The sequence below is a fragment of the Fusarium oxysporum genome, chromosome 2 (assembly GCF_000149955.1).
Source record: "Fusarium oxysporum f. sp. lycopersici 4287 chromosome 2, whole genome shotgun sequence".
Classification (NCBI taxonomy): Eukaryota; Fungi; Ascomycota; class Sordariomycetes; order Hypocreales; family Nectriaceae; genus Fusarium; species Fusarium oxysporum.
The window spans coordinates 2,698,152-2,722,247 of NC_030987.1; the positions used below are offsets into that span (position 1 = coordinate 2,698,152).

Below are 24,096 nucleotides of genomic sequence, written 5' to 3' on the forward strand. Positions count from 1 at the left end.
CGGGGTATCGTTATACCCGCTAACCGTGGATTTTATTGATGCTGAGATTGATATGGGCTCGTTTGACGAAACTCCTGACCTTTCAGGCTTAGGAACGAGCAGCAGCTTCTTCGGAACGCATCAACCCCCTGCGTCAAGCCAGGCGCTTTACATGCCGTCTCAGCAAGCCACAAGTGATATACCGAGTATGTGGCAAAGCACGATACCTACCACCCTCGCTACCACCACAACGTCTATGACACAACCTTCTCTCATGGCACCTGCAATGGGCGTTGACTTCATAAACATTATGCCAACAGTTGAGGCCACCAACCCTGGGCAGTTCGGTACAGGGATGGGATCTCTCATGGATTCATCATACTTTCCTCGAGATTGGGCCCCAGATGCCAGTTGGATGAAGACAAAAGTGACGATGGACGTGAATCGACTAGTAGCAGGTGAGTTCCTTCAACTTGTGTTATGAAGCCAGTAACTAATAAAGTATAGAAATGACAAGCAGGGCAGTCTGTTTAGGTCGCACGCCAGGCTTACGGCCAAAGGATATAGACAGAGCAGTTAAGTTGGCTATTGTACTGGCTCAGACATAATGTCACGTTTCCTGTTTGCTTGCCATTGGGTATCATAATCTTGAATGTTTAACTCCGATATAATTGAAGAAGAGCCTATGAATATTGGCGCATTTGCATGGTGTTAGGGGAGCATGAAACTCCTGTCAAACTTTGGGAGTTGGTTAAAGAAATCTTCATGTATAATATTACGGGCGTATACCCTTGAAAACCCTTGTCTACAATATTTAAAATGAAAAGGCGGCAATGTTGTTCTCAAAATATGTCAACATCTACTCTTATTGTCTGGATGAGTCCACATTGGGTTTGATCACGAGTGGGGCTCCGCATGTGTCGTAATGCTCATCTTCAGCAATCAGTGAGGGGAGATTGTCCATCCCTTGACATTCACTATCCTGGTTTCTGATTTCAGATATCTTGCTTATAACCACCAAAGATGGAGTACAGAGTTCAAGAACAAACAATACCGAGACTGAAGCCTCGTCTTGTCATTCACGGAGGCGCAGGTAATATTCAGCGGGATACGTATCCGCCGGAACAGTTTCGGGCTTATCGTAAAGCTCTTATTGACATTGTGAGTTCATACACGGTAGCATGAGGAGCCCCATATTCTCAAGTATCTAATTGGTCTTTTAGGTCACCAAAACGGACCAGTACATGAGAAGCTCAGACGAGGTAGTCTCAGAAAAGCCATCCAAGAAGCTCCCTTCAGCTTTGGATATTGCAACTTACGCAGTCCGTCTTCTGGAGAACAATCCCCTATTCAACAGCGGACACGGCGCCGTGTTCACTCGCGATGGAGCCATTGAACTAGAGGCCTCAGTCATGGTATCCCGTGGTTATAAGAAGCGAGGTGTCGGTGTCATGGGTCTCCGCCATGTGAAGAATCCCATCCTCCTAGCCCGAGCAATGCTTGAACATGGCGAAGACGATCTGGAGGCGAATCCCCGAGGAGTCAACTCAGGCGATCTTGATGTCCCATCCGCACAGGGACATACACAGCTCTATGGAAAGGCCGCCGAGCAGCTAGCACAGCAGTACGAACTAGAACTTGTCGACCCTAGTTACTTCTTCACCCAACGTCGTTGGGATGAGCATGTCCGGGCTCTAGAGCGGGAGAAGAAAGGTCAGGGGCAAGCAACCTGGAGTGCGACTGAGTATCTACCTCAAGGAACATGCGGAGCAGTAGCGCTCGATCAAGACGGTGTTATCTGCGCTGCAACCAGTACAGGAGGTCTAACGAACAAGCTCACTGGTCGTATTGGTGACACGCCTGCAATTGGGTCAGGCTTCTGGGCAGAGGAATGGGCCGAGGATGGTGATCCGACCGGGTCGTCAACGTGGGATCGTTGAAGAATGCCATGACCGAGTCGGGCCCCTCACTGGTGCTCAGCGATGTTCTGAGAGGAACATTGGCAGACTGCTTTCCGACTCCTGTAACGTATACTCCCCTCGAGACCAGGGGTGAACGAGTCTCAACCACGAGGTCCATTGGTGGCTCTGGAACTGGCAACGGCGATTCCTTTCTGAGGACAAATGCGCTACGAACCCTTACAGCTATGGCGAGGTGGAAACCAGAGTCAGGTTCCAAGGCTGTGACCCATATTGCAGGCCCAGGCGGAGAGCTGCAAAGAAGTGCGGGCGATAGATGGCGCCGGACAGGTGAGGGTGAAGGCGGCATCATTGGCATCGAGAGTGTTGTCGTTCGTGATTCGCATGGTCAAGTCATTGAGACTCGGTCTGAAATCCTAATGGATTTCAACTGTGGAGGTATGTTTCGAGCCTGGATTGATGACGAGGGAAACCCCCAAATGAGTATCTTTAGCAATGAGCCGTCGGACGACCTATAGACAAGCGAAAGCAATACGAATGACCATAGAGTGGAACAGGAATGTCATTTATATTCGTTCTGTACCCAATCCGCGATAAACAAACGTAGCATAAGCATCAGCAGCAGGAATTGCCCATTCCTATATCTCTTGGACCTGCCAGTCCACGTGCACTCCCAAGTTTCTCTCCGTCGCTTGGTATAATACACATTCGCTCTCTTTTTCCTCATCAGACATAAGTTAGTCTGTATTCGCAAGAAGTATGGCAACTCCATCGCTAAACCAGATTCCACCTTCCCGAAACCCTTCCGATATCTTGTTCTATTATACATGGAACGCCGACCCGATGCGAATTGAAAGGATTAAAACGTCTGCCAGATTTTTGTTCGTGGTGATGGTGATATTGGTGCTTAAAATACAAGAGGCATGGCTCTTCGAAAGCCCGGCCCGGAGAATTTGTTGGTCGTCGTGGTGGAGTTGAGAGTGGGGGAGTCGAAGGTTGTTCGATCGTCGTTTATGGAACATAGTATTTCATTTCGTCAGATGCTGGCTCACAGAGTAGCCTCCTGAGGTGGAGGCTGAGGAGCTTCTAGCTTGGTGCTACCAGCAAGCATCTTGGAGAAACCAATACCGACACCCTCGATGACGGCAAGAAGAACAGCACAACCGATGGCACCGTTTCGGGCGGCCTTGTAACCACCTCGAATGGCGAGAGAGCCACCAGTGAAGAAACCAGCAATAATAGCGTTGTAGGGATCCTCCTTCTGGCGAACACCCTTCACAGCGCAGTCGAATGTTGAGAAGAGACCACCCCAGACACCAAAGTTACCACCGAGAACCGGGGCGCGCATCTTGATGGCTGTGATGGCGCCAATGCGTCGCTCGCCATAGGGAGAGTTGCGGAAGCCCTTGATTCCATGCCAGATAGTACCACCGATAGCCTAGAAAGGCAATGTTAGCTATGTCCTGGGTTACGCTCATCGCAATTGTCGCTGTAATCGATCGTCCACAGCATGAATGGCTAAACTTACGCCCATACAAAAGGCACCACCAAAGTCATTAAGAATGACCCAAGGGCAGGGGTCTCGTCCGTGATCCATGACTGATTATGTGTATTAAAGCTGTAATGGAGGGGGAGGGCAAGGGCTCGAGGACGAGGCTGATGACGGCGAGGTTTGGATTTGAAAAATGTGAGGTCGCCGTAAAAGGTTGCGGCCAACCGGGCCTTGAATCGCGCAACGAGTGAATTTTTCGGTGGCGGCTGTTGGATTATCCGAGTATCGATAACGGTTTAAACCGGCCTCGGCAGCTCGAAGCTTCCATCTTGACCAGTTATTAATCACTCCAGTCTGAAGATGAGGCGAAGAGGATGGAATCTAAAGCTGGACTCAGAACAAGCTCCCAGTTAAAATTTATTTCACAAGAGTTTGTCTCTTCTTTTATGCGATTTTGGAGCTGTTCGTTGGGGGTACTCTTCGTTTCCTTACCAGGATTTCGTCAGTATTGTCCCACTAACAAACCCCAGATCCCGTCCCGGCCGAGAGCGGAGCAGGAGCTCAACGACATGCCTATTCAGGCTCGCCGAAGATTGATGTGAAGTCGTAACCCCATGTAAATGTAGTATACAACAGAGCGGGAATTTTATTTGAGGTAGCAACGTCTTGTGCCCATCAATGTGAATGTCTCCCACCACCGCCAACTGTGCACCATGCCTCTCAAAGTCGCGCCAGCTACCGAAGCCGATGCTCATAGAGCTGCGGCCATTGAGACTGTTGCCTATGGCCCGAGTCCAGTAGGTGCAGTGTTATTTCCGGGAGGAAGAACTTCTGAGTCCTCAACAAGAGTCGCAGATCTCATTGCCTCTCTCCGGAAGGATGCGGCCTGCCGATGGGCTAAAGTCATTGATAATGATATAAAGGAAGAGGAAGACCAGATGATTGCCTTTGCTATGTGGTATATCTGGGAGACTCCACCAACAGAGGAACAACATTCCTTCCCATCTTATCGGGGGCCGAGCTGTAATGCGGAAGCATGCGAACTCTTCTTTGGAGGCATGAACAACATGAGAGTGAATTATATGAAAGGAAAGCCATATGTTTGTATGTCTCAATGTTGGATCTTAAATGAAATATATTCTCTGACTAGCCAAAACCCTCAGATCTGAAACTCCTGCATACAGACCCGAAGCACCATAGGCGTGGAGCAGCATCTCTTCTGCTCGATTCGGGACTTGGAGAAGCTGATCGCCTGGGCATTCCAGCATGTCTAGAATCTTCAGTACAAGGACGAAAGCTTTATGAGAAATTTGGCTTCGAGGAGGTTGATAGCCACACGTCTGACTTTTCAAGCTGGGGAGGTCCATCAGATGTCACAGTTCCTCTGATGATTCGTCCTGTTGGGGGTCGGCCAATTAACAAAGAAATTCAGTGAACAGCACGTCGTTTGGCAAATGGAGTACATAGCTAGACTAGACATTTGGTGCAATACCATATACTAGGAGTATGAGTTTGTAGCCTTGCCCATTCATTCGACAATGTTGACCACGTTTTTGAGCAGGCATTTATATGCGGTCACCCTGCCTGTGAGATTTTGATGAGAACCCCAAAGAATTCAATCGTATTGGAGGTTTCATTGTGGTCAGTTAATTGACCTGGCTGTGAGGAAGTCCGCCTCCAATCCCTCTTGGTCGCAAGAAAGGAGCCATAGCAGAAGACTGCCACGAGCTTTCACGTTTGAGTGACCCTGCCAGGATCATATCTAGTTCATAAGAATCACTTTTCAATAAATGCTAGACAAAATCAATGAGAAAGAAGAAAAGCAAACGGAAACACATTTATAAGGTTGCCGTTATCTGATCATCTTATCAATGGGTCCATCCACCGTGTTCATTGATGGAATCTTCTTGAGAACCCTGAAACGGCCGGCTCGTTAGGGGCCGAGTGGCTGGCAATGGCACGTGCGCACCCAGTAACGGAAAGGTTCATGGCAGTGGGGCAATTGAACCCTGTATTCCATTAGGTTTCCATCGTCACTCTGCATCCAATGTCAAGTCGAGTCGCGTTGGACAAGCCAGGTCTTAGTTCTTGCACCACTTCAAGTCTTTTTTATGTGTTCTTGAGTAACATCAGTTTAAAAACTATCATCTTTATATATCGCCAATGTCGTCGGAAGAATTATCTCTACCTGTTCTCCCCGCTGTGTCGTGGGATGAGCAATCGCAGACCTTCAGCAACAATCCTCGGAAACGCGTCCGCAATGCCGCTTCAAAGCACGCGCCATCCTCAGCTTTCAACAATTCAAGTGATCCCGCCATATTCTCCAGTGATGATGACCCAGCATTGGACAATTATGTAGAGGGGAGACGAAAGAAGAGATACATTGGTTCATGGTTTCAGCAACATCCCACCTCTTCCGACTCAACCTTCAGTGAGATTCACGTCCCCAAGCAGAGGCGTCAATGGACGCGACAGGCAGACAGTGGTGTCTTCCTCGGCAGTGATGGTAATGAGAGCGATGTACTAGAAACAGTACCCGAAGTTCCAAAACCCAGACTTCCACAACTTGATCGCGTCGTGCGCCGCGTCTCAAGAGCTGAACAAGTTGCGCGTGACAGAGTCCGTGCCTGTCTTGACGCGGGCGAAGAGACAATTGACTTTTGGTCATTGGGACTGGAAGATGTCTCAAACGATACAATCAGTCCTTTGTCGCAGTTTACCTGCATCCCGGTCGTGACCAAGGATGTTGCCTTTGAGCAGAAGGATCCCGAGATTAAGATCTATATGGCCCAGAACCGGTTGACACGGGTTCCTGGTGCCATCTTCGATCTAACGTATCTCACAATCCTGAGCCTCCGCCATAACAAGCTCACTGAACTCCCCCCTGCTGTTGCGAAACTTCATCATCTAAAGGAGCTCAACGTATCACATAATCGTTTACGGCATTTGCCCGTGGAGTTGCTGGAGCTTTTCGCACCAAATAGCAGACTTGACAAACTTGTTGTCCATCCTAATCCATTCTGGCAACCAAATGAGAGCCTGGAATTGACAGATGCCCAGCTGAGCAACACACTCTTCTTCCAGGCCGAGGCGGGAGCCTCGCCGACGCCACGTTTAGCGAGTCGTGCACTAGGTCGAAGTCCTCTACAGCTCTCAGATAGTACGGGAAGGATTCTTTCAGACTTCAAGTTCCCAACAGACCACACAAAACTCATTCTGCCCGTTGATGAAGGAGAGCCTGAGTTTTGCCCATCGTCCTCAGTCTCATCCATGACAGAGTCACAACGTCTCGAAGGTGCAAGTCGTGTGCCTAGTCTTCTCGAGACAGCTCTGCGAGCTTGTTATTCCAGCACTCAGCTTTCAGAGATGCCGTACTACATCCCGGAAGGGCTCAACCATCTCAGGAAACTCCTGGAGCGAGCACAAAGGCAGAAAGAGGCTGGCGGATTGACATGTTCACGCTGTCGAAAATTAATGGTCATTCCCACCACCAAGTGGGTTGAATGGCGAGAAGTTCGGACTTGTAACAGGGCCAGCCACGATAACCCAGCTCTCGTACGGATGACACCGTTGAGTATGGCAGAAGGCGAGAGGACGATACCGTTTGTTAATCGAGGATGCTCATGGCGATGCCGTCAGGGAGACATTGATAAGAGCAGCTGGGGGCTGCCGAGTGGAAATCTTGTCACAGTGACAAATGAGGAAAGCTAGCAAGCATATTTGGATAAATGGCGTTCGAAGGACAAGCAGATTGAAGAGGGCTTTAATGATACCTTGCATTGTCTTTCCGTAAACATACAGGCCCGCCTTGCACGCGTGCTCACTTCGCTGATGCTTACAGAGAATCACTAAGGCTGGGTTGTGTCACTGCTCGTCGTCTTGGTCACTTACACACTTGGTCAGATCACAACCTGCCCCCTGTCTCTTTCAAGTGCATGCATGCGACGCCACGTAGTAATCCCGGCAACCCGGATCAGCAAGACAAGCAGGCTTTGATCTTTGTTATCTCTTGGCCTGCAAGGGTTACCTTGTGCATCCTGCCTGTCGGGGATGTGGCTCAGTATTACAACAGATTCTTGATATGACAAGCATATGCCGTAAGACCCTACTGATACAACGAGTATCCAAAACTCCCATGGAAGCATCCGTATAACAAGTATAGCAGTTTCTGGAGATTTCATTTCACAGGAAGAGCATATGCTGGCAGCCTCACCTATCTCAGACGATCGCACTGCCCGCAGCACGTGGTGATAGAAGGCCTGGGAATGATATGTATTGTGTTATGCGCGTTTACTGTGCGCATACATGACCACAAGGCCTCTTGGTTCCCAACTGTTGATCAACGCCCCGTCTTGAACTTGTCATGTAGCAAGGACGGATAATGTACGAAACTGTTCCTCGCTGGAATATACAGTTTCCTTCCTCGTATTGGGCCAAGTTGAGCAAGTGGTTTTTGAGGCTCTGGAAATACTGGAGAGTAAAAGCCTGATCTTCCTCGGAGAGCTGTCATGAGTCAGGACCGCATAGGCCTACTGTCACATCTGACAAGAACTAGGGCAACATCGGTCGCGGCTTTGCGTTGGGGCATTGATACTTTTACCATGTCTGACGCTGGCCAATTCAATGGTCAGTTCAACCGAAGCCACGAATCCTCTCCAAAGCACATTTAATCCCAGTCATCATCCTCACTGTCAACGTTCCGTGACCTTCCAGCCGTTCCCGTCTTGATAGATTTGCCAGCCAATCTCTCCTCCTCAGCATCCTCGGCAGCTTGCCTCCTCTTGACAATACGCATGTCAGAATCAGGTACAGCACCGACTTCGACCAAGAGGTTGTCAATTTGTTGCATGGTTGTTCGGACGCCTCCAATAGTCGCCAATGTTACAATCTGCTTAACAATATCCCCCTTGTTATATACTAGAATTGTTGGGCAGTTTCGATCGGGATAGTTCTCAATGGCTTGGCTCGCTCGGATCTCACAGAACTTTATCTCGCCGTACTCCCTCGCAGCCTGTCTCCATAGCTCAGTCAAGACTCGCGACTCAACATTGTTGCCCATTGAAGATGTCAAGTTGACAAAAACCGGTCCATTTTGTGATGCGTCTGTGACTTCGCGCTGATACTCGGGTTTCGATAGAGGATATACGCTTCCATGCAAAGCCTTCTTTTGTAGGCTGTTCAACTCGGCCATGCGCTTTTGGCGATATTGCTCCAAGAAAGCTTCATCTTCGTCGTCTTCAAGTTCGTCCAGCTCGTCGAGGTCCTTGCCTTCCAAGCGATTCTCATGTGCCAATCTTCGTCCTTCAAGAATAGCCTCCTCAATCATAGGAGTCGGGCTGGGTGGCTTCTCAGGAATAACGCCATGTTTTCGAAGAATATCATTCCTATGGCGGGGTTAGAGCTAGCTCATGAGCATGGAGGGGTAACAGAGAATTACCATTCTGTGTCTGCATTTGGATCGTCAATAGGAACATTGATGCGTTGTTCTAACGGATTAGACATTTTGAGAGACTGAAGAAATAGAAGAAATTCTTCAAGAAGTCTCTTCAGTACAATTTGTATTGTCTAAAAGTGGTAGCCTACGACTGACGCAACTCAACTTCAGGCTCCTAATCACTGGCTTACGTACAGATACAGGCAGCTAGCATAGCTCTCGATGCATAACTCGCATAAACCCCTCCAAGCATATCTTGTCTGCACAAGCTCCATCCGGCTCTATGTTATACCGAACTAGGCCAGAGCTTTGCGCCGTGTTTTATCACGTGTGTGGGAGTTACAACCCTAGAACGCTAAACTAGATTGGGCAACAGAATCCGCCCAGAGGCAAGAACCAGTCGTCCCCCTCAGAGCCACCGAACTTTTCCTCGCTTACCTCCTCCCACCCACCTTGCGAGCCTCAAATCTGATCCCGGATTTCGTCAAGCTTTCCCATTCTCGCAAGAAACCGACAAGACTTTTTCGAGAAAATCAGACAAGATGGTAAGCGACTGCCTTTTTCTGACGCATTTTACGATGGACCTACGATGGGGGATGGATGGACGACGACCACGTGTGTGAAGGACGTGGAAAGCATCGACCTCGAAAAGATCTTGCTGCCCGTGGCAAAAGTATCAATTTGATGGAGCACGACATCGATGGCACAATGGATGATGGATTGGACACGCAAAGGATATACGCAAGATGATGGAACAAGCTGGCTGACTCTCCGCCTTTTCAGGTTCTCGCCGTTGATCTTCTGAACCCTTCCCCGGCCGCCGAGGCCAAGAAGCACAAGCTCAAGGTACGATGCATCGACATATTTTCATGACGACAAAACTCTAACAAAACTAGACCCTCGTGCCCGCCCCTCGATCCTTCTTCATGGACGTCAAGTGCCCCGGATGCTTCACCATCACCACCGTCTTCTCTCACGCCCAGACCGTCGTCATCTGCCAGGGATGCACTACTGTCCTCTGCCAGCCTACCGGTGGTAAGGCTCGATTGACCGAGGGCTGCTCTTTCCGACGGAAGTAAACTGCTTCGCGGCGGTTTTATCTCCTTGGGTACTCATGACTCTTACGGTTCAACTCATGGTGGTCATCTCGGATCTGCAAAAACACAACCTCGACATGGACGGATAGAACAAACCGACGTTGCGAACATTTACCAAAAACCTCTTTGCAGATAGAAGATGGGGCACCCAGAATAGGGGCGTTTGGGGTCTCCGGATATCTTGCATGGCACATCATTCTTCTTTTTGTTTTTCCGTTGCGCGCCTTGTACTAAAGAGTCTTCTCGAGGCAGGAAGGAAAAAAAGCACTGCATGGGTGGAAAGCTGGAGAAAGCCTTCACGAGTGTCCGGACTGGCCTGGCTAGGCTGGCTGGACACGAGGACGTGGAACCGCTGGTTGATGATCGCTTCATACCCGGGTGCAGTGGGTAGCGGAGGATGGTCACTGTGCTTTTGCGAAATTCACAATGGTTTCCACATCACCTTCTTGTTGACGTGAATGTTTCTAGTCGATGCGATTGAGTTGTGATGCTATCGTGCCTGTCGTAGAGCACACTGCTGTTGATGATTGCTATGATGCCATGACTTTTCCATCTCTTGATAATCTTTGCCGACCATACTCCTCACCAGAGCTATCGCTGTTGAGTTGATTCTACTTGATGATGATTGGTGGTATACGGCGTCATCGACAGTAGCCTAGACCCCTCATCCTATCAGTTTGCCTGGCCGTCGACTCACCGGATGACTCGATCCGGAGAGACTCATCCGCTCTGCCGCCCATGAAAGCCTAAGATAACTCAACTAAGCAATACCAATGTTAACTACCTTAATTTTCCATGAGAACCTGGGGAACCAATTACCCCGCGAAATGCTGTTTGAAGGTGTTATGCCTTAAACTAAATGCATTGTAGTTCGAGTCATAGTTGATGATGATTGGATGGAATGAGACTTGTGAAGATCTGAACTTCAGAACATCGAGTGTCAAACCTATTTGCTTCCTCATAATTTCAACTCCATTTTATAATACAAGAACAACTTAAGACTGGAAATTCTTCGGCGTGAAAAGATACATAGTACATTGTCACAATTGATTGTCTTGTACTGCTCATGTGATGACCTCGTGTGATGATATACCTAAGTCGGTAAGTCTTTCATCTGCCCGTAAGCTTACCATGGATGGCAAATTCGAAGTGGAGCTTCAGCAAAGGGAAAGCAAATAAAATTCGGCGTTGCCGATCCTGAAATTGCTAGAACTTGCCTTCAAGTGTTGATTTGCCACCGCCTTGCCTCCCTCTGCACACTTGCTGATCCTGGGGGGGGGGGGGTTTCAAGAAAAGTGCAGGATCAAGCCATTATATGATAGAATTACTTCTTAAAGGTTTAGTCTTCCATATTGACCTAGTATGCTTATATAAATAAAACCAAAACTTATATAAATATTGAATTATATGCGTCTACATAGAATCTACCGGCGTTTCCGTCTCTTTCCTCAATACACAGAGAGAGTATGGTAGCTGATCATATAAATGCACCTTGTCAGATGACTCAGCGGACCATGGCCAAATCTCCAATCATTAATTTACGCGAAAGCGGCACGACAAGATCGCGTCAAAACGCGGGAGCCCGGGATCCACAGTGAGAAATTGCTGTTAAATGATTGGGCTGTCAAGGCCGCTTTGGGGATCGTCTTCGTCTTGGGGCAGGACAGGGGCACTTCACTTTCTTGACCCTGTTCTTTTCCTCACCCCAGCAACAAGTCAATATTGGCCTTCGACTTGTTTCACCCAGAAGCCACTCTTCGCTCTGTTCTCCTTTTGAACCCTTGTTTTCTTCCCTCGATTGCGACGTCATCTGCGTTCTTACAAGACCTTACCTCTCTTCAATTCTGTCCATTGACAAACTCCCCACTCTACCACTCTTGAACTCTGTTTCTGTACTTGACTTTCTTGTCAGTCGTTGCTTACTGCGATCTTGTCTGCAACGTCATTCCATCAGCGTAACAACTATTGACGATTCTTGTTGAATCAATCAACACTACAACTTCACACCAACTTGCTCCAAATCTGCCATCATGTCTACTCCTCGTATCAAGCGTCAATTCGCCGGCGCCTCTGCCGACCCATCTCAACGTCAAATCACTTCCTTCTTCAATGCCCGATCATCCGATGAGTCTGCGATTGCTGAGGCCGACAAGCCCATGCAACCTACTCTTCCTTCAAACGTCCAGGCCAACCTACTCAGTGTCGGTATGCGAGTTCGCAAGTCCGTTCCCGAAGGCTACAAGACAAAGGGCACCAGTGCCTTCAAGCTCTGGACAGACAATGCACCTGTAAACGCTTCTACCGCTATTGCAAAGGCACCTGGCAAGGGTGCTTCCCGAGAGCTTCTCCCCTTCTGCGGAATCAACAAGGTCGGCGGCCTCGACACCCAGCCGGAATTCGAGGATGATGTACCAGACCTCGATGCTATCCCCGAGCTCACCATGTCGCAAGAGAGTGCGGAGGGCGAGTCGTACGACGGTTCTCGAAAGCGAATTTTCGACGAGGATGACGATGAGCTTGACTCGAGCTTTGACATGGGCAACCACGGAAACCCTCGAGTCATGGCTATTCCAGTTTCACGAAAGGGTGCCGGTTTAAGGAGCTTTGGTCAAGACAACCGGAACTCAGGATCTGACTTTGATGAGGCTGATTTCCTCGTCAACCCCGAAATGGACCTAGCCAACTAAGTCACAGTGTTGTTCATTGGCTCAGGAAGAGCTTTGTATGTTTCATGTTCACTAGAAGCTATGTCGCGGTGTCACAAGCTTTGGGTCAGGCGTTCAGGATTATGATATATTAATGCTTCAGAGCGGTTAAATGTTATTGGATGGCAAAAATGTATCGGGACTCGCTGTATGCTGTATGGAAATAAAACAAACCGGTCGTTATAAGACCTACAATTATATCCTTGTCCACCAACTTACATACCAACGAATGGCTCTCGGAATTCTAGCAGATCTCGTTGTCCGTAAAACTCACCAGCTACCGTCAAGATCATATTAAGAGTTGCACGTAAATTCGCTCGCAGTCGCTGTTTAACACTCTCCTTTTCAAGATCCTCCTCGTCTTCTGATGTCATTCCGTGGCTAATCCGAGCAAGTAGTCGTTCTTTTGCTGCTTCGAGATTCTCCCGGGGCTCCTGGGCAGCAACTTCACCTTCTTCGGCTTCTGAGTCGGTCGCGATCTCCATAGCCACATCTTCGTCTTCGTCTTCTATCTCACCTTCTTCAGCATCAGGCTTTGGGGGAGATTTTGTCGTGGGTTCCGTCACTTTGGGTGTCTTCTCAACATCTTTTTCGGGCTCAGCTGGTGTTGGATCATCCTCATCTTGCCCAGAGCTGAGAGCACCTTCGACATCCAAATCCTCTGGGTCGGCCAGGACTTCTTCATCACTGCTGCTTCCATCAACAGCTTCATGGGCCCCTAGTCCACCCTCTGCTAGCTCCTCCCTTAGAGCCGCCATCTCTGCTAGGCTCCGACCTAAGAGGACTGCTCTGCGACCAAGGTCACGAATCCAGCCAATCTCGGCGTAGTTGAGCTCGCCCTTGTCCGGCATTCTAGCAAGCAGTGCCCAGATCCAACGGCTTGTACGTTCTGGAAGCGTATACCCTTGACGAAGGAATTTACCACCAAGAAGAATGCGCAGAATGCGTAGTGTAGTGTCCTTAGACATAAGGGCGACTTGAAGTGGGTGGGGATCGGTTTCGCGAAGGAGCCGTGACCATGTAGCTATCACCGCGGATTGATTTTCCGCAGGTGCATCAGTTTTTAGTTGGGCCTTGACGACACGGGAGACAGCGTTGGAGGGAAGATCGGCGTGAAGAATCGACCGTAAGCGGAGATATTGGTCCATAACCGATGCAAAGTAAGATTCATTCAGGGCGGCTTCTTCGTCGCAATCATCGTCGTAGTCATCTGGGTACTCGCCGTCTTCGTAATTGTCCTCTTCAGCCGCGTTGTCGGGTATTGCCATATATGCGCCGTCTTCATACCAGCCCCGAGAATCGCCAACACCATTATTGTATACAGTCCTGTCTATAGGTTGCTCGTCTTGTTCTTGGTCGTCGTTTCGGAGTTCGGGGGGGAGCTGGGGTCCTATTTGAACTTTTGGCGCAACGAGGAGATGGGGTATCCCGTTCGCTTCTTGTCTATAATACTCACCATATCAGCATATGTGCTCTACAGTTTTGCGATCTTCAGCAAAGTCGACAAACGCGCATAAGAGGAGAACATACCTGACAGAGTTTAAATACGCCATCGCTTCTGAATCATCTTCGAAATCGTCCTCTTCTCCCTCCGGGATCGTGGTTGTATGGCCGTTTCCTGCGAAGACATATTTCTGGCCCCAGGTTGGGTCGATGCTAGAGTTTTGGTGCTGTCGCGTTTTGCCGCCTTGTTTCTTTGGTCGCTTTGATTGAGGGGCTAATACTTCGCCTTCATCGAGGTCCTCGAGATCCCGTTTGGCTGCCATTTTAATATGGTGTTGACGCTTGTTCGAGCTTGTAGAAATTACCTAGGAGGATGAGATCGGACCCTTGAAAGATGAGTACAGTTGCCTTATCGATAAGCCGGAAAGCTGCAGCTCATCCCGCTTTTTTGAACATGACCCTCAACTAACACCTTGAGTATAACAATTTCTCATGTTGATAATAATTCCACCATGAGCGTGTCTCGTGTGCGGCAATCAGCCTATAAATCAGCCTCATCTCACATCAAGTCTTGCCCGAGACTTTATGCACGACCTGTAACACAATGGCGTTCTCATAGTAACTACAACCACTTTGTTGGTCGCAGTGAGTAACTCATCTTCTTAAACGATCTCGACTCACAAATACAGCCAAGCTTGCCTCCACAGACCCAAATGCTGATTTCCTTCCTTTTATGTGCAAGGAAGTGAAGCCTTTCACTCTGGCTATCAAGGATAATATCGCAACCTCTGAGTTCCCAACACAATGCGCCTCAACCATTCTCTCTTCTCACTCCTCACCCTTCGAAGCTACTGTGGTTCGTCAACTGCGCAAACGCGGAGCAACGGTGGTTGGAAAGACCAACATGGATGAATTCGGTATGGGCTCTCATTCGACAAACTCAGTGAATGGCGCAGTGAGGAATCCCCTGGCCAAGAATGACGAAGTGTCAGCCGGCGGAAGCTCAGGTGGAAGCGCCGTTGCAGTACGACTGGGAGATGCCGATATTGCCCTAGGAACAGATACAGGAGGTTCAATTCGACTACCTGCGGCATATACTGGAATAGTTGGCTACAAGCCTAGTTATGGCATGATTTCTCGGTTTGGCGTGGTTCCATATGCAAACTCTCTGGATACAGTCGGCTTCTTGTCCAAGGATGTCAAGCCGATACAAAACCTCATCTTCGAGACTGGCATGCACAACGAACATGACTCTGGGGATCCAACATCACTACCTGCCGCATCTCGAAAACGATGTGCTTCAACAATACCATCCACTCTTCCCGAACTATCAAGACTAAATATCGGCATTCCTCTCGAATACAATATTGACGAGCTTGACCCTTCTATCCGCGCCGCTTGGGTTTCTGCTGCCTCTTCTCTGGAGGCTCAAGGCGCGACTCTAGTTCCTATCTCTCTACCCTCCACAAAAGAAGCCCTGTGTGCTTACTATGTCCTTGCTCCTGCGGAGGCCTCGTCGAATCTTGCCAAGTACGACGGTGTTCGCTACGGAAAGCGTGGTGAAGGTAGTGATGCAGTGGGCGAGACTCTCTACTCTGATACCCGTGGTGAGGGCTTTGGTGAAGAGGTCAAGCGACGAATTCTCCTTGGCACGTACAGTCTCAGTTCTGAGGCAATAGACAACTACTTCATTCAAGCCCAAAAGGTCCGACGGATGGTCCAGAAGGATTTTGATCGAGTATTCCGGCTTGATAACCCCCTTTATGAGCCCGCGCAGTTTGACTTGAGTGACATGGCCGAGGCCACCGGCATGGAGGACAAGACTGGCCCTGTTCAAGTGGACTTCATCCTCTCTCCTACAGCGCCAACATTCCCTCCAAGACTGGAAGACCTCAAGCAGCAGAGCAGTGTAGACGTTTACATGAACGATGTCTTTACGGTTCCAGCAAGTTTGGCAGGCTTACCAGCTGTGAGTGTCCCAGCTAAAGTGGAGGGAGGTCAGTTCCCAGCAGGATTGCAGGTCATCGGACAATACTGGGACGACCAGAGGGTGCTTCAACTGGCAGAAAAGTTAAAATCCCTGGCGGCATGATTGTAGATATATTACAAGCGATGATTTTATGATATTATTGTACATTAGAACAATTAGACGACAGCAGTATCTTGAGCATATCTGAGTGGTTCGCCTGTTCCCCCATCAAACTTCCTGTTTTGCATTGAATGGATATCATGAATGCGTATCCGGCTAGCTGTATATTTGCCGCGGTCCAGTTTGAGTGATTCAAGTGCCCTATACAAGTAGGTGAAGGGTCTGATAAGCATGCAAGAGCCCTAGCTCTGCCATTCTCGACTTTCGAATGGCACCCTATCAGCTTAATATGACACGGTCTCTGTTCGTCTTGCGTCGTTGCCATAGACATTCAACACCTGTAGATGTTGTCGTAGATGAGGCAGTTTCCACATATCGAGCTAAGCATGCCGTATTGATAAACTAGGCAGAAGCTTTTTCGTTCGCTCGCCCTAACGGTGCTATCCATAATCTCTTGAAGCGACAGGAGAGTAGAACCACGACGTCTGGCTTTTAGTAATGATTTATGGTGTTTTGCGAGTCAACTCTTTTGGTTGCTGAGCGAGGACAGTCCATCTGATCAAGGTGAGCGACTTCGACTTCGACTGCGGCCTCGACTCTGGCTTCTCCTCTCATCGCGATCAACTTCCATATCATCTCTATCGGAAATCTCTCCAGATTCTTCTCTTGTTCCATTCTCTTTCTCTGCTTCGTCCTCTTCCTCGAGAAGATCCTCAAGATCACCAAGGGGACTAACCCTTGGCTCGAGAATTTCCAAATCTTCCAAAACCTCTCGCTTTGGCATCTTCCAAAGACTTGTACCGCATACTCGCTCCTTTGTCAACAGCTCGTCCACAAATTCGTCCATGAATGTCAACACCACGCCCGCCCTTCCTCTCCGTCGAAGTTTGCGCCTATCCTCGAGGAACGGCTCCAGCATCTCGTACACATCCTTCGCTTGTCTTGTGAGTCGGAAGTAGAAGCACGCAAGCGCGCGCAGGTATTTAAAAGCCTCTCCGCCATATTTCAAGTACTCCATGAGCACTGCATCGCTAGGCGAAAGTTCAAGCAGCTTGAAGGCAAGACACAGGAATGGACTGGGTTTTTGTGTGACACCGTACGTTCCACCAATGAAATTGACATGCTCGACGACGCGATCGACAATATCCGCTTCGTTGAGCGCAAAGCATTGCTCTTTGTAAAAGTACGAGTCGACGATGCGATCCTTGACAGCCTTTTCCATAATAGTCGCGGGATTGAGGCCGTTTGGCGCGACCGATACGTTAGAGCCACGCTCATCGAGGAAGCGACGCGCATCGGCGTGAACTGTATCTTTGTTTCTGCTCATTGTGTGTGATCGTGGTTTAGAAAGTTGTCGATTGTCAAGGTTGGAGATGGTGGGGACTGTTTGAAAGCTTGGTGTTGGAAATCATTGAAGCTTGGATCCGATAAGATGATAAGAATGTTGCTGTGTCAACGATGTCAACAGTGCACTTACACAGCGGTCAAGGATGACGACAACCAACTCACAACTACCTGAAAGGTACACAAAATTGTGAAAGCTCAACATTTACAGTCCTGCGTTGCTACAATTTAGCAATTCTGTCAAAATGGCCAGATTGCTTCTTTCATCCGGTCAAGTGCAGGTCATCGCATCGGGCTTCGTCGGTAAGACATATTCTCAACCTCTCCACTGCTCTCCGCATTCCAGGTCATGCCATGCTAATAAAACATTCTTCTAAAGTGGTTATTTGTACATTTGCGCTCTTTATTAGTGGCTACATAATCCAGCAAAGAACGCTCACTCAACTCCGCTCAGCGATCAAGCCACGACAAGAGACACGCCCGTCGCCAAAAGTCTATCTCCCCGAGAAGTTCCAAGTACGGACGAAAGAGCTAGAGGATGGTCGGGTTATCGACATAGATACAGAAGCAGATATTGAAGTGCGAAGGCAGCGGCTCTTAGTTGAGATCAAGGAGACGAAACCTAATGTCGATGTTGAGGGCAATGCTGCACTGGAGAGAAATATCGAGATTATAAAACAGCTACAGGCCAAAGTGGTGGACAAGATGTCAACACCTGAAGGACATGTCGAAGCACCAGTCAAGAACCACAAGCCTGTGAGCAAGGCAAAGAGGAGGAAGATGATCAAGCAAGAACTTCAGAAGTCAGCCCAGGCTGAAGATGGGCTTTACTACCAACGCAGGATGTGGTGAGTTGTTCGCTACAATGCACGGTTTGATTTGAATGTGTATATGGTAATGAGAATGGGATATGTAAATGCACAGGTATTTAGGCATAGAATGAACAGTTTAGCTCGTATGATGGATAACAGCTAGTTATGGATTTGATATAAGTTGATTATACTCACTACCCAAAGATTCAAGCTCCTATGTCATAATGGCAGTTCCCGAAGACAGATTTGGGGGGATCCCAACGACCATTTTAGTATGAGGCCTTCACTGAACTTTCTATGGCAAATCAAACAATGATCACATGGGACAGCTGGAACAGTGAAACGTTAGATATCTTAGTGGATGAGAAGCTACCTACCCTGAATAACAGCAGGAGACCATGCCGCTCATGAAGGTCACGACATCCACATGACGTCGAGTCTCAAGAGAAATGGTGAATTCGAACAAGTCATTCTCCTGTATTGTATTGTATTTTATTCATGCAAAGCCCTTCCTGAAGCCATCTGTATAATAGGAGGAGACCGTTACGGGGCAACATCACTATGTACACAAATGTTGGCAACAATTTACTCACAAGCTTCATTCCAATGACGAAGAAATGAATGGGAAAAGGGGATCTCCATCGCACTGAGCTCTCTCAATGGGATTTTCCCCAGTAAGCATCCCAAAGAAGACATGACAATGGAGTGTCTTACAGGCAGTTAGATCTACCGAAGGTTTGAACCTGGCTCATGTTTGATCAAAGAGCTCTGCCATAACATCGAAGTACCTCCGATGGACAACATGATACTTACTAGATACATTGATCCCAGAATCTCAACTCCAGAACCTTCAGTGTGATACCAGACAAGAATTCCATTGTTCGATGTAACGCCATCGTGGTAGGAAACGGTCGAGAACGAAGGCCAAAGCGTTACTTCGGCTCTGTTCTGTATTACAGCGCATCCAAATTCCGTTCTTGTACATGAATCCACATTCGTGTTAACAGAAAATATACTTGATGCTACATTTACTGAGTATATCGATCACAGGACCAGGAATTCCCCGTTATCATGACACCCTGTGTCCGATGCGAAAGGGTGGAAGCCAATAGAAACGCAATGTACCGATGAAGATGCGAGCAGGGATTGCTTAGATCCGGCTGTAGAAACAGCCGGAAAGAAACGAAACTTACCAGAAGATTGAAGTGAGTGATGGAAACCAAGCGACCAACCTCACACTCACTCTCCCCTGAACTTGGAGTCTTGAGTAGTGTGATATCCCTAGTGGACATCGAAACAATCTCGGCCAACTAATGATGGTGTGAAAGACGTTGAATCATGCGATATCTCGATCGAACAGATCGTGATGGTCTCGCTTATAATGTGAAAGCGATATTGTATCTCCTCTTACGTGATAGGCCAGGCAAGGGAGGAGATAAATTCGCCGGTGGCTTAGCTTGCCGGTAGATCAAGAACTCTGAAGTGGTTGGCCAGGAGTCATCGCGCAACATCAGTAGCTTACCACAAGGCTCTGTCAAGTTGAGCTCATCCAAGCTCTTGGCATCAATCCGGCTGTAGTGGCTCGTATCCATAGTCCACTTTCACCCACCCACTCACTGCAGAGAATGATCGGAGCAGGCCCGTTCAGCTACAGTAGCAGGAGCCGAGAGTCCGGAGCATCCAATTCTCTAATGCGATTGGATGCCGAGTTGGTGGGAACTTGGGATAGATGAGTCTCTTAGTTGATGTAACGAGCAGGGCAGACGATGTTAGTGGATAACCTGTAACTGCGAAGGATTGCCGAGATATCTGTGCAAAGTTGCCCATATTCCTGGAAGAAGTCGATGTTCTGAAACGGCCGGTTCGACCTATGTCAAGTTTTGAGATAATGCACGTCAAGAAGACGCATGGCTTGTACCGGCATGTAGTGCCTCTAGCTGAGATATCATCGTCATCGAGATTCTCTCGAGCACAGTTCACGTTCAGGCGCAGCAGGTAGCTGACGTCCCCCCACAATAGCTGTCTGGATGCCTAGGTAGTTACCGTCGGATCAACTTCAAACTGACTTCTGCGGCTCAATTGACTAATCCATGTGGACCTTGCAGCTTTTGTAACGGGCGCGGAAGACACGGAAGATCACCACTGCCCGTCTGCTTCCTCATCGCTCGGGACTTTGGAGAGTCACTGCGAAAGAATAGACCTTCGGCTGCCGTTGAACCCGAACCCGAAGTTCCAAGGTCAAAGTTAAAGCCCAGAGCAAGGAAGTTGACGGTCATGATGAACTGTAACTGGGTCCTTGGCGGCGCGCCCGCACCTTGGAAGTTCCGGACATAATCAAGACCACATGGCATGACCAAGGGAGCAGAATAACCTCAAGGTAGCGGTTGACAAGTACCGAATAGTACTTTTAGACAGCATACACTGGTGCAGCTTTAGTGTTTCTGCAATGTCTTTCATCATATCGCGATGGATGACATTCATGTTTTGGTGACGAAATACGCCATACGCGGCGCTGCATGATAAACGTAAACGTTCCCTCCCCGCGCTCCCGTGTTTTGAAACAGCTACCCGCGACCACTGACGTCTTTTGCAAGGCTCAGGATCTACGATAAGCGCAAATTCCTAGACATGGCCAAAAATCGGACACCTTCTGCCCTTTCAATTGAGTAATGATCGAGACATTGTGCATAGAGCGCATCATAAGGGCAATTACACGTAGCTAGAAAAATTAGGGGACGTGAGACATCAACAAGCTGAAACAAGGCGTAGAACTCACTACTCAACGTTCATTTGCTGACCAGGTTTGCCACATGCCAATCTTGGTGAAGTCATCCATTCCTGAGCCTCGATTTTCATCTTCTTTTTCGCCTCCCCCTGATGTCGTGCCTGGCCTTTACGAAGTATCGTTTGCTCGAGTTGTGCGATTGGTCAGCAAGGGCATGAAGAGGCAAATTGCAAAGGGACGGTTTTAGGCAATCGTGTCTGATCACTGTGTTTTGGGCTTTTAAGTTTTGTGGTCTGATGATCTTCATGAAACCCTGGATACCGCGGGCGCCGTCACAAGGGCTTCTTCAAAGTTCACTGCCCCTCGGCCCCGACGCCGTTATGATTACAGCACATGGAATGGGTTTGACTCTGGGGGTTGTCACGGACTACCTTGTACCTTCTGGAAGCTCAGCCTCGTTCGCTTATTAGGCAATCCCTCGGACCATTGTCAGCAGTCAACCCTGCCTATATCCCGCCAAGACCCCAACACGAAGTGACTCATCTCCAGTGTCATGATTTTGTCATCAGTAGAAAAAGGAAGAAAGAACGCGGTTGTGAATGCCAGGGATCAGGGACCGTTGAGACTAGCATGACCAAAAATCTCGCTTATTAGTGCACAACTTGACGATGATGCGAATTTCCCCAGTTCCCATGGCCCGGGCTTCGGTGAGGCCGCTCGCCAACAAATCTCATCGTCTCCAGTAATATTTCACGTCAGAATTGTAATATTTGTGGAAATTCATGAGGCTGAAAATGCAGCGTGAAAGTGCAATGCTCGGACCACAATCTGGACCCAAGATGTAAAGTGGATGCTGTTTAGGCTCGGTATCAAAATTTCACAGGGCAAAGTGAGACATGCACGATAATCAAGGCTGCAGGATATGGAGACGGCAAAAAGTAGTATTCAGCCTCAATAAGAGACTCCTATGGTAGATTGTTCGGTAGAGTAAGAAGAATGCCGCCCAAGGACAGGGAGAGAGTAATAGTAGAGTAATATGTAATAGAAAGATCCATGTGAGATGTGTGTCCAACACAATATCCAAGCCGTAAGTCCATAATCCCATACTTCCTAATCCCATAAAACCCAAGAATGATCGCTTTTATCGCTTTCCCAAAAGTCCCAAGGCTCATATAGACAAAAACTCCAGGCCCCCATCGATGTGTATAGACATGGAAAGAAAAAAGTCAAGCCCGGATAATGGGCCGAAGGATGTTAAAACAGCCGTAAGATGTCATTCAAAGAAAGAAAAGAAGCAGATGGTATGTGCTGAAATGGGGTATCGACGAAATATCATGACATGAATGAAATAAACAAAAGATGAGAGGGTATGTTGAGTGAGTGGTGTAAGGTGATAGTAGTTTAGAAGCTGTTGCGGTCCTGCTCGCATCGCTGGTTGTCAAGGTCATCCTTGTGGAAGACGATGCCACGACGCTTCCATCCTCCGCGCCGGATAAAGTTGTCGACGCTGTCAAGGGAGCGCATGGGAGGACGCTTAGGTGCCAGACCAGGTCGGGCAGTGTAAGTTGTGTTAATAGAGACAGGCTTCAGTGCGTGACATGATAGACGACGCATCTCAAGGACTGAAGCATCATCGGTCTCATCTTCAGAGTCCTCAGACTGAGTGACTTCGGAGTCATCCTCCTCGTCCTCAAAGGTCTGGATGCTCTGGATAGTGGATTCGGACCAGCGAGACTTGGGCATCGGTGGTCGTTTTGATAGTGTTGTAAAGAAGTAATCCCTTGGCTCATTGCCCTCCTCATCAGCAGCATCCATTGGGCTAACATGAGGAGGCAGAGCCATCTCAGTTGGTTGTTGAGCAGCAACATCCTGCTCGACATAGTCCTCCTCATCGACCCCTGCATTGTCGGTACCATAAAAGACAGGCTCGGCATCATCCATGCGAATAAATGGTCGTTCATACAGCCTTGGTGGTGCGTGGAAGGCGGGGTGTGAGGCGAGAGGATCGATTTCGGGTCGAGAAGCTGTTGGTGTTTGAAGGGATGGTGTTGATACTGCGGAGATAGTTGATGATGAAGATGATGAGAGAGAGCAGCCGGATGAGAGAGAGGATCCTGAGAATGAGACCTTTCGGATATGGAGATCTCTAGGGCGGCGAGACGATTTTCGTCGCTGGCCGAAGCCGTGTAGTACGTGCATGTTGCTGTGGTTGTGGTTGTGTGGTGTAAGTGAATTGGTTATCTAAACCAATTGGTGGTGGTCAGGTCGACGTATTAGTAACCGGAGTCGCAAGTCGTATACGTCCTGGAGTGGTGATGGCTGAAAGAGTCCGGTAGTGGTGGGTGGTAGGTTGAATTAATATAAAGTGTAAGTATTACGGACGATATTATAACATCGATGTAATGCTCATGAGAATTCAAGGCTACCAGGGCCGAACTTGGTTGTTGAGGTCAGGACCCGAGATAACCGGGGGGGAGTGCGCAAGTCTATAAATAATGAACCCATCGTATTTTATCGTTGAGTGTGAGTAAGTGTGAGCGTGAGTGAGAGTGCAGCTGGAGCTTACGGGGCCATGAACGTCATCCACCGAACCGTCACAGCCGAAGTGGGCGTGGGATCCCTGCACGCCCAGAGTCTAAGGTTGGTACTTGCACGTACCTGGAGACCTGATCTTGTCCCATGGCCCTGGTCTTGGCCAGATCTCCACTCTGATCTTGTCTTTGACGCAGTTTTTCTCAAAGATTCCCATGCTCTCTACACACGACAGGGGTGTCCCGCTGATCAACGTCCCCTGTCTCTCAAGAACCGAGTATGTACCTGCGAGTACCTGAATTGAGGTTACTTTTCGGAGCATCGAGGAACAGGTCAGAACAAAGTCTATGGCATGTTTCGTCCGAACCTTTCGACGAAACATCTATCGCCAACTATACCAGAATCCAGGAATTGATCTCATGAACACGCCTCATTCTTCTCATCGGACTCATCACCATCAAAGTGGACACCGCCTTTTCTTTTCTTCTTTTTTTTTTTTTTTTTCTTCTCCGTCTATCTCAGTCT

At 48.6% G+C, this 24,096-nt stretch overlaps 14 protein-coding genes across 19 annotated transcripts; 9 read left to right on the top strand and 5 right to left on the bottom strand.

Annotated features, from left to right (window-relative positions):
- Positions 1 to 52: 52 nt before the first annotated feature.
- Positions 53 to 811, top strand: FOXG_19768 (uncharacterized protein; the record flags this gene model as incomplete). The annotated part of the gene is made up of 2 exons (XM_018400033.1): positions 53 to 437; positions 487 to 811. The coding sequence occupies 2 exons, from the start codon at positions 53 to 55 to the stop codon at positions 585 to 587; spliced, it is 486 nt and encodes a 161-aa protein (XP_018244769.1). The 3' UTR covers positions 588 to 811.
- A 191-nt stretch (positions 812 to 1,002) lies between these two features.
- On the top strand, positions 1,003 to 1,919 carry FOXG_08189 (L-asparaginase; the record flags this gene model as incomplete). The annotated part of the gene is made up of 2 exons (XM_018386979.1): positions 1,003 to 1,140; positions 1,203 to 1,919. 2 exons carry the CDS (start codon positions 1,003 to 1,005, stop codon positions 1,917 to 1,919), a joined length of 855 nt encoding a protein of 284 aa, XP_018244770.1.
- FOXG_08190 (mitochondrial import inner membrane translocase subunit tim-17) lies at positions 1,234 to 3,800 on the bottom strand. The gene is made up of 2 exons (XM_018386980.1): positions 3,427 to 3,800; positions 1,234 to 3,336 (listed from the first exon to the last, which is right to left on the bottom strand). Exons 1-2 carry the CDS (start codon positions 3,493 to 3,495, stop codon positions 2,947 to 2,949), a joined length of 459 nt encoding a protein of 152 aa, XP_018244771.1. The 5' UTR covers positions 3,496 to 3,800; the 3' UTR covers positions 1,234 to 2,946.
- On the top strand, positions 1,928 to 2,416 carry FOXG_19769 (L-asparaginase; the record flags this gene model as incomplete). The annotated part of the gene is made up of 1 exon (XM_018400034.1): positions 1,928 to 2,416. The coding sequence occupies one exon, from the start codon at positions 1,928 to 1,930 to the stop codon at positions 2,414 to 2,416; it is 489 nt and encodes a 162-aa protein (XP_018244772.1).
- On the top strand, positions 3,689 to 5,183 carry FOXG_08191 (uncharacterized protein). 4 transcript variants are annotated; one of them, XM_018386982.1, is made up of 3 exons: positions 3,733 to 4,494; positions 4,554 to 4,894; positions 4,952 to 4,998. In XM_018386982.1, exons 1-2 carry the CDS (start codon positions 4,104 to 4,106, stop codon positions 4,823 to 4,825), a joined length of 663 nt encoding a protein of 220 aa, XP_018244774.1. In that variant the 5' UTR covers positions 3,733 to 4,103; the 3' UTR covers positions 4,826 to 4,894; positions 4,952 to 4,998. The 4 variants fall into 4 exon arrangements, with proteins under 4 accessions (XP_018244773.1, XP_018244774.1, XP_018244775.1 ...); XM_018386983.1 differs by having other exon boundaries at positions 3,733 to 3,863; positions 3,921 to 4,494; positions 4,554 to 4,998; XM_018386984.1 differs by having other exon boundaries at positions 3,747 to 3,820; positions 3,921 to 4,494; positions 4,554 to 4,998.
- Positions 5,184 to 5,419: 236 nt separating this feature from the next.
- Positions 5,420 to 7,369, top strand: FOXG_08192 (uncharacterized protein). The gene has a single exon (XM_018386985.1). It carries the CDS (start codon positions 5,554 to 5,556, stop codon positions 7,099 to 7,101), a length of 1,548 nt encoding a protein of 515 aa, XP_018244777.1. The 5' UTR covers positions 5,420 to 5,553; the 3' UTR covers positions 7,102 to 7,369.
- A 181-nt stretch (positions 7,370 to 7,550) lies between these two features.
- Positions 7,551 to 9,084, bottom strand: FOXG_08193 (uncharacterized protein). Its single transcript, XM_018386986.1, has 2 exons — positions 8,828 to 9,084; positions 7,551 to 8,774 (listed from the first exon to the last, which is right to left on the bottom strand). Exons 1-2 carry the CDS (start codon positions 8,890 to 8,892, stop codon positions 8,057 to 8,059), a joined length of 783 nt encoding a protein of 260 aa, XP_018244778.1. The 5' UTR covers positions 8,893 to 9,084; the 3' UTR covers positions 7,551 to 8,056.
- A 282-nt stretch (positions 9,085 to 9,366) lies between these two features.
- On the top strand, positions 9,367 to 9,903 carry FOXG_08194 (40S ribosomal protein S27; the record flags this gene model as incomplete). The annotated part of the gene is made up of 3 exons (XM_018386987.1): positions 9,367 to 9,369; positions 9,608 to 9,670; positions 9,721 to 9,903. The coding sequence occupies 3 exons, from the start codon at positions 9,367 to 9,369 to the stop codon at positions 9,901 to 9,903; spliced, it is 249 nt and encodes an 82-aa protein (XP_018244779.1).
- A 1,638-nt stretch (positions 9,904 to 11,541) lies between these two features.
- On the top strand, positions 11,542 to 12,934 carry FOXG_08195 (uncharacterized protein). Its single transcript, XM_018386988.1, has one exon. The coding sequence runs from the start codon at positions 11,952 to 11,954 to the stop codon at positions 12,606 to 12,608; it is 657 nt and encodes a 218-aa protein (XP_018244780.1). The 5' UTR covers positions 11,542 to 11,951; the 3' UTR covers positions 12,609 to 12,934.
- FOXG_08196 (uncharacterized protein) lies at positions 11,542 to 14,445 on the bottom strand. 2 transcript variants are annotated; one of them, XM_018386989.1, is made up of 2 exons: positions 14,157 to 14,445; positions 11,542 to 14,069 (listed from the first exon to the last, which is right to left on the bottom strand). In XM_018386989.1, exons 1-2 carry the CDS (start codon positions 14,390 to 14,392, stop codon positions 12,842 to 12,844), a joined length of 1,464 nt encoding a protein of 487 aa, XP_018244781.1. In that variant the 5' UTR covers positions 14,393 to 14,445; the 3' UTR covers positions 11,542 to 12,841. The 2 variants fall into 2 exon arrangements, with proteins under 2 accessions (XP_018244781.1, XP_018244782.1); XM_018386990.1 differs by having other exon boundaries at positions 11,542 to 14,100.
- An 87-nt stretch (positions 14,446 to 14,532) lies between these two features.
- FOXG_08197 (aspartyl-tRNA(Asn)/glutamyl-tRNA (Gln) amidotransferase subunit A) lies at positions 14,533 to 17,535 on the top strand. The gene is made up of 2 exons (XM_018386991.1): positions 14,533 to 14,714; positions 14,759 to 17,535. Exons 1-2 carry the CDS (start codon positions 14,582 to 14,584, stop codon positions 16,159 to 16,161), a joined length of 1,536 nt encoding a protein of 511 aa, XP_018244783.1. The 5' UTR covers positions 14,533 to 14,581; the 3' UTR covers positions 16,162 to 17,535.
- On the bottom strand, positions 16,084 to 17,719 carry FOXG_08198 (uncharacterized protein). The gene is made up of 2 exons (XM_018386992.1): positions 17,668 to 17,719; positions 16,084 to 17,605 (listed from the first exon to the last, which is right to left on the bottom strand). The coding sequence occupies exon 2, from the start codon at positions 17,483 to 17,485 to the stop codon at positions 16,718 to 16,720; it is 768 nt and encodes a 255-aa protein (XP_018244784.1). The 5' UTR covers positions 17,486 to 17,605; positions 17,668 to 17,719; the 3' UTR covers positions 16,084 to 16,717.
- FOXG_08199 (uncharacterized protein) lies at positions 17,628 to 18,530 on the top strand. Its single transcript, XM_018386993.1, has 2 exons — positions 17,628 to 17,805; positions 17,882 to 18,530. The coding sequence occupies exons 1-2, from the start codon at positions 17,748 to 17,750 to the stop codon at positions 18,352 to 18,354; spliced, it is 531 nt and encodes a 176-aa protein (XP_018244785.1). The 5' UTR covers positions 17,628 to 17,747; the 3' UTR covers positions 18,355 to 18,530.
- Positions 18,531 to 18,822: 292 nt separating this feature from the next.
- FOXG_08200 (uncharacterized protein) lies at positions 18,823 to 23,578 on the bottom strand. Of its 2 annotated transcripts, XM_018386995.1 has the most exons (3): positions 21,091 to 23,567; positions 19,837 to 21,033; positions 18,823 to 19,791 (listed from the first exon to the last, which is right to left on the bottom strand). In XM_018386995.1, exon 1 carries the CDS (start codon positions 23,236 to 23,238, stop codon positions 22,441 to 22,443), a length of 798 nt encoding a protein of 265 aa, XP_018244787.1. In that variant the 5' UTR covers positions 23,239 to 23,567; the 3' UTR covers positions 18,823 to 19,791; positions 19,837 to 21,033; positions 21,091 to 22,440. The 2 variants fall into 2 exon arrangements, with proteins under 2 accessions (XP_018244787.1, XP_018244786.1); XM_018386994.1 differs by having other exon boundaries at positions 18,823 to 21,033; positions 21,091 to 23,578.
- Between the last annotated feature and the right edge of the window lie 518 nt (positions 23,579 to 24,096).